We start from the raw sequence: 14,257 nt of genomic DNA on the forward strand, positions 1-14,257 counted from the left end.
GATGACACTTATATTAATGGTACTACTAGTACTCCATGTTTTCTTCAATTTTATGGAATATATTTAATGTTACTTTGAATGGCGGTGATTAAATAAATAATTAATGCGAAGAGTAGAATAATTTTTTTAGTATACTTGTTAGAACAATGCAACATTGTGTTGTTTAATGATAATAAAAAAGATATATTCCTTAACATTTTAACATTTTTATCACTTAGGTTAGGTTAGTTAACTTAAAAAGGGTGAAGTAATAAGAAAATAATTGTTTATGATATGACACAGATTTGGATTTTTACACTCAACATTTGTGTGAATGTATATGGAGAAGTTTTTTGAGGAGTGGGAGTAACAACTGTTCTGTTTTATTCATTTTCTTAAATTGATCACCCTAGTTTAATGCTTTCAATATTCATTTTAATAGCGTGATTTATTATTGCCTTAACATTAGATACGTGGCAGAAATATACATACAACGATATTTTGATGATAAATTTATTTTAATTAACATTGTGTTTCAGGAATTTCCGGGAGTTATCTACGAAAAAATGGTTAATATGTCGATCGAATTTTCGTGTTTAACGGGCCATCTACTGTATCATAATAGGTATAACATAATATATTATACAAAACCATTATTTAATACATCAACATGATGATATGATGACATTTTGATACGTTATAATTTATGTATTGGTATATGTTATTATTTTAATATCGTATTACGGACTGGTGGGTTCCACTAAACTTACCATCAAGGACTTGCATTTGTAATAATAATTAAAATATAAAGTTTAAATTATATATATTTAAAAACTATAGACATTAATATCTAAAATTTAAGGGTTTATTATTTATTAAGATCAATCATAATTCAACTATAATTTGTATGGATATTATATTAATAGGAATTAAGTTAAGTTATCTTATAATTGTAGTATTTTGGTTAATATTGTATATAGGTCGATCTTAATTTTCAAATTCTACGTATAAAATACATGTATAATAATCCTATATAACGGAGTGTCTTGACGTAAGACACTCATTATTTTAGTAAATGATACAATATTTTTAAAAAAACTGTTTATTTTATTTTATGATTACCAACTTTTTAAAATACAACATATAAAATCTAATACTCAAAGCAGAAAATATTTGCAGAATTTCTATCAATAAAAATTAAGTTTTAGATTAGTAGTATATTAGTTAAAACATATTAACTCCGAAGTTTTACGCATCAAAGTACCTATCCCAAAAAAATATTTATTTTAGGATAAGAAACTAAGAATGCTGTTATAAAAAAAAGTAAAAAAAAAAACCAAGATGATAATGATAATAATAGTAAAAATATATTTTTTAGAAAAATGTTTTTAATGGCTTTAAGTTTGTTAAAAAACTACTTTCAAAACCTTATAAGTTATAACTTTTAAATTAATGTGTGTATTACGTTAAATGGATCACCAGTTCTTGAGTAAAATGTAAATACAACAGGTATAACAGTTATATATAACCTTTAATCTAAAAATAACTTAAGTTGTGACCTTATTTTATAAGAAAAAAAATATGCACGAGGTATAACAACAAATGAATGTACTTATTATAATATATTATCGGTTTGAATGTTCTAAAATCTATGAATCAGTCAAGCTTTTTATGGTATTTTTATAACTATGCGTTTTGTTATCGACAAAGATCAGTTATTGTTCCATATTTCATATGTGTAGTATCATAACAGCTGGAAACTGTATGACATTTCAGAAAGAGAATCATATTATATATTTTATTATTTTTATTATTTTGTATACTATATTGTTGTATTTAATTTTACTATTGAAATTCATACCTTATTATTTATTATAATCATATTTAAAACTGTTATTAGCAATAAAATATTTTTTAAATTGTATTTTATATACAAAAAAATTTAATATAAATATGTGGTAAAGGTTTTAAGTCTTTACGGTTAAGTAGAATCGCAAAAAAAAAATTAATCGATTTAGTTAAAAATTTATGTAACATAAATAATTCTATTTTGCTGTATTTTTTGATCGTTTTTTACCAACTGGCGATTAAATCTAATTTTCTCCTAGAAACTACTCTTGAAGTTAAAAAAATTAAACAGTTTCACTCTATAAGTTAAAACTTGTTAACAAACAAAAACAATAATAAAAATTCTTCATTATAAAATACATTCATCAGTCTAATGCAAAATTTAAAATATACAAAATAAATGCAATTCTAAATAAATATAATTTTTATTTATACAACAATAACACATATTGTTGATCCGAATTTGTAGTTAAAACTACTTAATAAAATAATATGGTTTAACAAAAAAATTCCAATTTCAATTTATTTGCTTATAAGTATTTTTTTTTTATATTATTTTTTCGTTTTTGTTTACTTGTAATATCACTTGTACGCAAAGAAATAAAATTTTGTGGATTACTAATAAATAAGTACTATGCTCGCTTACTATATTCAAAATTGAAATAATTGAAATAAATTAAATGTTATTTATAAACAATAGTTATAAATAATAGTTTCACAAAAAACTACGATCTATGTTTAAGTGCGTTTACTAAGTATAACAATATTATTGTGTCGCTATGAAATCACAAAATAAAATTATTAACAGTTTTGTTTTTTTAATATAGATAAATAATATATTTTACATACTAGAATCAAACGTATAGTGGTAAAAAAGGTATAATATCCGATGGGTTAAGGACATGAAGGTGAAATAATATAAGGACCGGGGACAAAAATAATATAATATGTAAGTAGTATGTACATATTGTACATTGTATGCGCGGTAGCTACTCAAAGTGGAATACCAGATATGTATATATGTATAATATACCTCTTACCACAACGACTACCTTTAATCGTTTTTTGACGGGTCGTGAAAAGGAACTTCGGGTCGACTCTGTAGTCGTTATTGTTGTGGTCGTTACTGTCATCGTATCATTAATATATTTGATATTGTTATATGTATAACGAATTATTTAGACGCACTTGCCAAAACAATAGTTTTGGTTAAAAAGGTTTTTTGTTTTTTTTAGACACTTATGTGTACATTACGTTTTATTTTATTATTTTCCAAAAATTCTTTGTGGTGCCTATTTTCAAAATCTTTTCAGGGTGGTGGTAAAATTTAGTGAAAAAGGCGTAACAGAAGTGATTTCAACAAAACAATAACCCAATACTACCATAAAATAAATATATAAGTACAACGTATGTTTTATCAAAATAATAACAAAGTGCTATTAGTAATGATAATAAAAACAATGTACAGTTAATTATAACATTAATACAAAGTTAGAAAGTTTGGTATACATAAACCTTTACTTTTTTCCATTTTATTACATTAATACATTAGGAATAATATTTCATTCTTATATCAACTAATTTAACGCGTATACGTTTTAAATGATTGAATTATAAATATTTATTGTTTCATTCTTTATTTATTAGATTGTTTTAAAAAATATATTTTCATCTCGAAACTATTATTTTTAACATTTTTATTTTTCATATGTGTATATATAATGTACGATATATATATTTATTATTTTTGTTGAACTATTGTAGTACAAGTACATACACCTATGAAATATACCTATATGAAATAATTTAGAATTTGAAGAAAAATCCGAGAGAGACAAGAGCTATAATTTAATATAATAAGATTAAATTTATAAATATATAGATATTATTAAATAATTATGATATTTGATGTACTTACTTTTATTTAAATATCCGGATATTTAATAAAATGTAAACTGCCTTTTAAAATCGATGTCTTCTACACTACATACGTTTGTGTTGTTATTGTTGTGTAACACGTAACGCACCTACTAAATTATCTCGTTATATTATGTAGGTACAAACATATTATTTATTTATTTTTTTTGTCATTTTATTTGCACGAGTAGCTTATAAAATGATTGTTATTCGTCAAAAATGTATTTACTTTTTTTTTTAAATGTACAGTAACTTAAATCAACTAAAATTTATATTAATTTATAACTACAGCAGATTGCAAAATAGTTTTTGTCAAATAAATATTTTTTAACTGTAATTCTAACTTTGATTTTTAATAAGTGTTATGCCCAATTAAATATGCATTACTAAAAGTATACTGTATAAAAAAACTGTGTACTGTATAATACTTTTAGAAAAAGCTGGAATTTATATTGTTATAATATTATAACAAAGTATGAAAATTAATTATACTTAACAGCTTTGAGTTCTTTATTGCGTCTTCTCAAATTTTGGTGAGCATCAACTAGTTGTATTTTTCAACTTTATACTAATTTATAGGTTTATAAATAAATTTGCGTACTTCATTTAAAATATTAAGATATATGTATTTATTTATATAGTAGTTATTCAATGAAGTTTAAAGTCTTACAAATCGCTCAACGATTGCGTACATAATTTTTTAACAAATTTTATTCATTTTTGGAAAATAACGAGATCTATTTGAGAAAGTTATTATATAAATATTGTTTCAAAGTTAACTTGTAAGTTGTAGTACTTAACTGTATAGTAACTATGCAAATATAAGTTGCAGGCTAGCGGTATTTTACTATATATATATATACATATATGTTATAATAGCAAGTTACTTGATTAGTTTTTAAAAATTTGAGAAAAACAATAGATTCATCTATAATATTGTTATAGTGTTTTTTATTTTATTATTATCTATTTACATGTTGAGCGGTCACTAATGTTTCGCAGACATAAAAATATTAAAATAAATATATATGTAATGTTTATTTGTTTGTGTAGAGCTGTAGAAACTGACTAGAAAATAGATAAACCGTAAAATATCTAAGTAATGACCGACACTAGGTGATTCATCGGTACATTTCTGACGGATGGTTCGAAAAAAATTATTTTTATATACCCCGCCAAGTCTTCGGTGACAGAAAGTATACAGGCCAATATTCCGTAGTATCTGGTCGGTGACTTAAACGCAGCGTGTTTCATCAGAGCTTCCTTGGCATTTGTTCCAATGGCAGTCAAGTCGTTTCTGAACTCAGCTGAACCGCATAGATCTCATAATAAAACACAAAAACTATAATTATACAAATCAAAACTACTGCAGTAATATTGTTGAATCGTTACAAAGAAAATATCACTTACCGGGTCGGCACAGGATGAGGGTAAGCACTAAATTGTATTCGACTGAATCGAGTCTCATAGCTTGGTGACTGGCTATTAATGTAGCGACTATATGTTCAACGCTTGAGTTTGATCTATGTGATCAAAAAAATAAAACCAATTACAAATCGTCATAATTATTGCGACGATAACAACAGCGTTATATTTGTACAGTACGTATTATAAATTAAACTCACCCGGATAAAAGTGTTATGAGGTTTGTCGGCCAAAACGCCGCCATCAACATAAACGATTGATACCACGTTTTATTGAGTATTTCATTTTGATCAGCTTTTGGTAATATAGCTATCGATTTGTTAAGTCTGCATTGTCTGAGACTCGTCAAAAATATTTGAGCACCAATTTCGTATATGTATTCATCTAAATCATGAAAAAAAATGTACGATATATAGATAGTCACGAGTGAACGTTACTTTTATTTTTCACACATTGATAGATTACCGAAATTAATTTTAATTGCAATATTTGAAAGAAAATTAATCTGAAAACCTATTGAATTTTAGAAAAATTTAGAGTAAGAAACTAAAGACATTTGCATACAGACGACTTTATTGAACTTGTTGATCACGAAGATGATGTTAAAAACGAAATCATTAATTATTGTATATCTTACATTTGGTCTTCCAGTTTTTTGCCACGACGGTGTTGATTTCAGGTATTTTAGGTATTTTAGACTTTCTTGGACCTCGTTCGTCTTGAACGGCTAAAAGTAATAAGAATACCACGAAATCGGACAGTTAAAAAAATAACGAAGCCAATAATAATAAAAATTAATAAACTATGTCAATAATATATAATATTATGTAGTATCGTAATTTTTATATATTATCAGTGTACCTATAGATATTATCTGTAAACGAAATATTTACCGGAAACGTTCATGTTGACTCTCATACACTTTTGAAGTCTACAAAACGGACACCAATTTCTTCTCGCCTTGTCCACAATACACTGACCCGTGCCAGCTGAACACATATAATAGCAAATATTATTATTACAAAAAATAATAATTAAATAACAACCGTCTCAAAGCTCAAAGATAAATAATAAATATCGTTTCAATAAAAATTTAGTGGTCGGGATCGGGAAGTTACTGGTATTTTGTAACGAATTAACACTACATCGTTATAATTATTTCTCTACAAAAAAAAAAAAAGTAAATTGCTAACACATCTGTTCATTTTTTTAATGAAACTACGCGTTACATTTTCGCTACTTTTTAAAAAAAATTTTCTTGACTAATACACTTAACAAATATTGAATATATTCATTATTTGTTTATGTTTATTACCAAATTTTCTTTTATTTTTAGTCATTAGGCTTATCCCGTGTATCTTATGTAATCATTTATTTTTTGTAAAAAACTAAAAAATGTATTATTGAAAATTGTTAGTTGGTTTATAGTTTGTTTAATTTATTATTACTAGACGGGATGTGATGTGATGGTTGTGATGAAAGAAAATTACAAAAAATTGTGAGTTTCTCAATATTTTTAAAAATATTTTATGGCTATTGTATAATTAATAAATATAACAGAAAAATCTTTTAAATATTTTAATATAATAATTGTTATTCATTGTACAACATAAAGGTTTTAGACAATGACAAATGTCAATTTTTGATACAATAAAAATGAATCATAGCATACTACATGCTATTGTTATAGTATTTAGATACATTATGTGTATTATAGTAATTCTGTATTAATTTTTATAAATAAAGTAACGTTGCTATAATTATTAATGCACTATTCCCAACTACTCGATAAAATATAATAAATTATTATTCAAATTTTTTTCGTTATAGCTAATTTACCATACCGTGTGTAATTTATAATTTTATGACAGCGTTCACTTTTAGATACCTAACAACCAACGTACCGATACATGTGTATACGATCCTCCGCCTGACACTGCGCTTGAAGAAACAGGAACAACCATCGCAGCAGTAAACGCCGTAGTGTTTTCCTAACGACTTATCGCCGCACACCCGGCAGTACACCGGAATTGGTAACGTTCGTCCTAGGTACAATCATTTGAAATAAATCATGAATGATATAAACAAGAAATGAAAATTACAATAAAGCAGTGTAAGTACTTATTTGAAAATGATTGTTATTAAATTATATTGAAAAAAAAAACATTATTTTTTGAAATTCATAAAAATATATTTGTAAACGATGTATCTACACAAAGTATAGTATATGAAAATTAATGAAAATAATACACAATAATGCTGAAGAAATTCAGGAATTTTTCCTTTAATTATTTCTTTTTTTCAAATATCGATCGTTTATAATAAGTAATTACTACTTTATGTGTATTATAGTATTATCGCACCCAAAAGTCTAAAAACGTTTAACTTGAATAAACAAATAATTAAACATAATACATATATTATATTATATTGTTAAACAATATTTCGATACTTTTATGTAAATTTATTGTACGAGTCTTAAAAGTTGAAATAAATATACTACGTTAATTTAATAAGTAATTAACTAATAACTGACGTATGTGATAGGTATCGATAGACAAACACGTACGACATACCTATTTAATTGATTTTACGGACACACACGTCAATTAATACCAATTCGTAAGCTAATTTATAATGTATAAATATTATGGTTTTCAGCATATATAAGTATATAAATATTATAATATGATATGTATATTATGAAATACCTAACAAAAAATATGTTTCTTCGCTATTGTTTAGACACGCGTGCGTTATTATACAAACACCGTATATATCATTTAATACAGCACTCTCGGGATAACGACATCCGCAAATAATTGATTTTCGTTATCTTCTCCCCATGCGTTTTCATAATATGTATAAAATATTGTCATTCGTCATACCCATAAACGGCCATAACGTGTTGTGCACATACGAACCGTACAAGTCGTACAACGCGATATTATACATAATACCTACGCATTATTGTACACGCAGCATTGTCGTTATAATGATCTATAATACGCGCACTGCTGCAGTTATAGCCGTTAAAAAACAACAAAAATGAATTATGTCCTCGGGCATACTCCGAGACTCGTGACGTTTTTACGCCGGGGGGGGGGGGGGGGGGGGGGGGGGGGGGGGGGGGGGGGGGGTTCAAATAACTGCAAAAATAACGTGTACCGTGTGTACATAATACGTAATAAAATGACATGTATGGTAAATAGGTACGTGTAATACCTATGTAAATTGTATTATAATAATATTGTAAAGTGTAGACGAATTGACGTTTTTGTCGTTTCTTTCATGTACTTGACTGCCTGCAGACTATTTGATTATCTGTATAATATATTTGTTTACCGTGGTATTTAGAAACTAATAATCGTGTAACATTATGTGCAAATAATCTAATGCATAAAACGCAAACTTGACGTACGGCGTACGCCAGGTGGGGCGGTCGAGGTTTGATCAATCGATCGTTATAAATCATAACATAAATACACGAGGGGTGATAAATCAAATAATATCATAACAGTCTTGCATCCCGCCTCTCGGAAAATGACTATGTATTGAAATGTGGTAATATTGTAATATAATAATACAACCCATATAGGTGTAAAAACAATCACTGAAGACCTCGATAGTATAAGAATACATATTAATTAGTAACCCATCGTTTTTCGAAGAATTTACGCGGTTTCGGTTATCCGCGTTTGAGTCCAAAATAATTATACATTTTGTCGTTACTATACGACCGCTGTAATGTTTTAGATAATTGTTGTTATATATTATTTCGTTTAACTTTTATGTATATATTATGCGATGAGAAATATGTACATAATGTGAGAATGAGACATTTGTTTCTCATGGTCATAGGATAAGTCCTTCGTAATATTGTCGGGTTATATTAATACATAAGTATATACATAGGTTATATAAGTATTATATTATGAAGAAAGGATCTGCGAAACGGCAAACGAACAATATCTAATAGAGATCTATGTATCCGAGCTTATAATGATATCATGTTGTAATTTGTACTCACCCATACGAGTTGTAAGTATATTAAATAAACCGCACTTGATCCCTCTGTCCGTACAGCGGAATCGCGTATACACGAAGGCACGACAACTATTAATTAATGTTGTATGTCACGATCTACACAAATCTGTATTGTTTAATTATTAATTATTCGACTGTCTGGTCGTATTGAACGTCGGTACGTCCGCGATCGTTATGCACGGGCTATCGTATCTGCGACGGACTCGATACCTGTATGTGAACTGCAACAAAAGAGTTCTGTGTTTTTGTACCTGTGCCAAAGGGCAAAACGAAAAACATTACAATGGGAAAACATATACACGTCACATATGGTAAGGTAGTATAATATTATATTATTGTTATCGTGACATACACGGAAAACGGTTGTGTGAGGGTGGAAAGTGAAGAAAATCGCTGTTATTCGAAATCGGTAATGGGCGGATAATTGTGCGAGTGTAAATAATAATAATATACGTACAATCGGCCGCAAACGAGAGGGCTGTTGGATAGTTGCGTGGAGGAGGGGTGCCCCGACACGTTTTCTAAATTATTATTTATTCAAAAGCCATTCAAAAGTCCCTTCGAGGACGTGCGCGCGCGCTTGCCCGTCACCGCTAGTACATGTACTTATGTCCACGCCGCCGCCACGAATGTTTTCTCGCACGTATAGATATAATAGGTATATTATAATATTCTGCATTTTAGCAGCCGGGCGACGCCTGTTGATCATTGATCCCTCGCCCATGTCCATTAAAGTAATGTTTGCTTTTGCCACCTGTCAGCCAGATATCATAAATCCCGACGTCTGAATGTATCCATTAAAAAGAAAAAAACTTGAAAACCTAAAGGGTCACGTCGTTGGCATTATTATTTTATTATCATTATTATATTGTTATTATTGAGAATATACGATTCATTTTTTTTTTTATTTCTCACTTGGCAGTTATATTTCTTTAACAGTGGGTCGAACGTACGAACAATTTATTCGAGTTTTATTTCCTTTTTTTCAAGTATCATTATTATTATTATTATTTGAACGTCCAAATAACTGATTACATTTCATAATATTTCGATAGTCGAATGGTTCGTAGTGTTGGTCATTCACAAGCTTTGCAAAATTAATCATATTCCATACTATTCAATGATGCCTATTTTTGTAAACTATAACACTAATCGTTCAGAATTTCAGCTTTAATTTTTTCACAGAATTCCATTTTTGTATTAGGCTATTACCGAGATCACTAAAATGTATACCTATAATACCAAAAACTCACAATTACTTACAAAATTTGCAGAACGTATACTAATACTTCATCAATTGTTTTTATTTTAATAGTAATTTATTTAAAGTATGTACCTATCTATATAAACACAAAGGATTTATAAGAATCGATGTAAGACTTGATTATTTTTCTTAAATTCAACGTACGTCGGTTTTTCTTAGTTAATTCTTCTACTTTATTCCATAACTCTAATAATTAATACTTGATCAATATTTTTAATCACATTTTTAAGGAGTATGTCATTTTAGTATCTAAAAATAAAAAACATGTTTAAGTAACCAAAAAAGAAAATAATTAGAGTGTATATACAACAAAAGAGTTAACAATAGCTAATATTATTCAATACTTAATTACGAAAGTAGGAAATATTTAGTTGGCTATGGGAAATTGTTTTTTCATACTTTGTAAATTCAATGATTAATTTGTAAATTTCTGCAATTCGAATTAACTCAAAAAATAGGTAATAGCAAGGATTTTGATACATAAAAGTAAGTAGGCTAACTTCACGTGCCTGAAAAATTGCCTAAAATAACATTCAAGTTAAATTTAAATAGAATAATATAAATAAATACAGTTTAAAAAAAACATAAAAAATTTAATCAATATACTTTTTAGTAAATATTGATAATCATTTTTGTTTAAATTTAACACAAATTAATTTATTTAACGTATTTAATTTTTAATGTTTGTTAACTATAATAATATAGGTAAGTAATATATTAATAAAAATCAATGTGTGTGTGCGTGTGTTTGTATAAGAAGTAAACAATCTATATTCAAGTCTAACATACTTAAGGTTTTGAAATTTGATGTATAGATAATACTATGTATACGAGAATTTGCATATTAAAGCCAATTTTTTAAATTTTGTATTTAAAAGTGGGTTTACGCGGGGATTTGTTGATAAACGAAAAACGAATATTAGTTTGTTCGTATAGAGTACATAAAATAAAATAGTTATTATGATTGTATATAATTTTAGATCTACAATATATTTTGGTCTAAATCCCCTAAATGACTGTACATTTTATAATTAACTGAGTTTAAAACAAGGTAAAAACATTAACATTATTTAATTTGTCACGGAAAACTTCATACACACTAGCTTTAACTAATAAATTATCTATTATACCAAATCAAAGGCCTAAAACGGTTGACTTTTAATATTTTCAGTTTTCAATTAATTTTCATAAAATGTTCACCAATGAATTCAGCAAGATCTATAGTGTCATAGGCTTCTTAAAAAAAATCTTTGCTGTTTATATTTAATAGAGTTTAAGAAGAGATTTGATTTGTCATGAGCAAAGCTATAAAAATTAGCTAGTTTAATATAATATACAATATACTATAATAGCTATATAATATTGTTTTAATGAGAGCTTCATAAACTGATACAGGATTTAAGTTAAAAATGGTCTAAATATTTTATCAATTGATTGTTTAAATATTGTTTTATTAACGTTTTATTTAGTAATAATGTTACGCGGTTGATCCGTAGTATACAAATGAGGCACCTGCTTAAAAATATAAGTCTAAAAACCTACAATTTATATTACCTATACAAATTATAGATATGTTTGATTTTAAGTTAATATTCGTATAATACAACTTTCAAATAATCGTTTTTGAAAACAAGTTAGAATTAGAGAAGTTTTGTGAAATCTTAACCTCGTGTAAATTGCCAACAAAAATTGTTTTTAATGATTTAAAATAATGATACTATCTATATTGTGTTTGAATGTGCGTAATATTATATTTATATAGAATGTGAAACAAACAGTTTAACTTTGACTCATTAAATGTGTAACTCGTAATTATAGTCTAGCTATTTCGCTTAATTTAAACATAATAATAAATTTTTGTCATTATAATACCAAGGAATTTTATGCTCACATACCTATAATACTAATTAAACGTTTTAGAAATCGTTGAGATAAAAAAGTCATTGACTCTAGAATGAAAGAAAAATCGAAAAATTGCTTAAAATCAGTAATTGTTTTGAATATATGATATCAATGAATTATTATAATATGATAAAATTAGCTTTATATAATATTTCTTTTATTAAACTATAAATGGTCTAGAAAAATTATGTTTTTAAAGGTACGTAATGTGTTAAAATTTTATATTTATTTTTTTAATTATTATTAAATCATGATATTAATATGTAATTAAAATATATTACATTAAGTTCATTATTTATTAAGAATATTTCATTATTTTAATAAGAATTAATATTTTCAGATGAACTTTCAAAGATAAACCCTAATAATGGTAGATATAATAATTTATCTACCTATTAATGCAATTATTTGTTTTTAAGTAAAATTTAAAAGACTCATATTAAAAATAAGAGATATCTCTGATAACTCGTTATACTGATATAAGTACATACTAACATACTGCTAATAAAATAAAATATTTAGAATAAGTTTATATAAAAATATTATCGTGACATTTTATTATTATTGCATACATTTATAATTCTTGCTGCCGTATGTATAGCCGCTATAAAATAGTCCGTAATAATATTTGTACAAAAATGATTAGTAATATTATTATTGTATTCTACAGAATGCATGTGTGACCATTAGTAATCTATATAATACTCTATCATTTATTAAATACCAAGTGACTTTATTAACATTTTAAATAAAAACTTATTGCTTACTTGCTTACACTATAGTAATATAATAATATCATCGAATTACTAATCTATCCTCCAATTATTAAAAATGTATGTACTAGTTTTAAGTAATTATAATTATTTTCAGATTTTAAGCTTTCAATCGTTAATACATAGTTTAATGTTAAATATTAGTATTTTACCTTTGATTCTGTTTTGGTTTGTCTCAAAACAATTAAATGTTTTAGTAAATATTACAAAATAATACTGAAAATTCAATATATAATATAATACGTGTATGCATAACAAATAATAATAATATTTTATGGTTTGATTGGTTTGAACTTTGAAGAACTTGCGTATTACCGATAATCTATAGAATTGTTTCTTTAAAAACGTTATAGATATAGCCACATAGATCTAACCAAGTCTTTCAAAGGTAAGTTTCGTTTACCCATTGTATATAATGAAAAACGATTTTGATCGAAATTGTCTAAATTTTGATAAACATAGTTAAAAAACAATTATTTTAATAATAATATCGGATTTTTGTGAAAATTCCCATTTTTTTAAAATGTAATGTTTGTTTTTCTCGATAATAAAATGTATACATTGTATAAACTAATATAAACTAAGCAATATATGATTATATAATAAGTATGATTTGCATATATATATATTATATAATATAGATAACTATTTATAAAATATTAATACATTATATTAAGTTCAAACGTATCTAGTGATTTGGTAATTAAACAGAGTAAATTTGTTTAAAATCTTTTTCGATTCAACCCATTTGATAATATCTTTTTTTTTCATTATGCAAAATAAACATATATATTATGTGCTAACTACTAATGTATCTTGCTTTATACTGGAGACCTAATCCATATATTTTCCCTACACCATGGTAATACTTGTATATTATTGAAAATAGTGCATTATTCAGTCGTCGAGTTATTGTATTACCATCTTTAATATTTCAGGAGTTTTGATTCTTCGAAACCCTTTAATTAGGTGAATGCTTATAAAACCTCTTAGAATACGTTCATTACTAAAGTGAACATCAATCATGTTACCGAAAATTATCCAATTTTAACTCACGCTGTGGTTAGTTAGCATAGAAACGCGCAATATTTTAATTAGAAAT

General features: G+C 26.2%; 1 protein-coding gene across 1 annotated transcript; it reads right to left on the reverse strand.

Annotated features, from left to right (window-relative positions):
* Nucleotides 1–4,839: 4,839 nt before the first annotated feature.
* On the reverse strand, nucleotides 4,840–7,224 carry LOC112598447 (nuclear receptor subfamily 2 group E member 1; the record flags this gene model as incomplete). The annotated part of the gene is made up of 6 exons (XM_025344914.1): nucleotides 4,840–5,066; nucleotides 5,155–5,267; nucleotides 5,370–5,553; nucleotides 5,807–5,896; nucleotides 6,063–6,158; nucleotides 7,074–7,224. Coding segments are annotated over 6 exons (861 nt in total), but the record flags the coding sequence as incomplete, so codon positions are not given.
* Between the last annotated feature and the right edge of the window lie 7,033 nt (nucleotides 7,225–14,257).

The sequence above is a fragment of the Melanaphis sacchari genome, unplaced genomic scaffold (genome assembly GCF_002803265.2).
Source record: "Melanaphis sacchari strain LSU unplaced genomic scaffold, SCAv2.0 Contig0_pilon_pilon, whole genome shotgun sequence".
In the NCBI taxonomy this organism is placed as follows: Eukaryota; Metazoa; Arthropoda; class Insecta; order Hemiptera; family Aphididae; genus Melanaphis; species Melanaphis sacchari.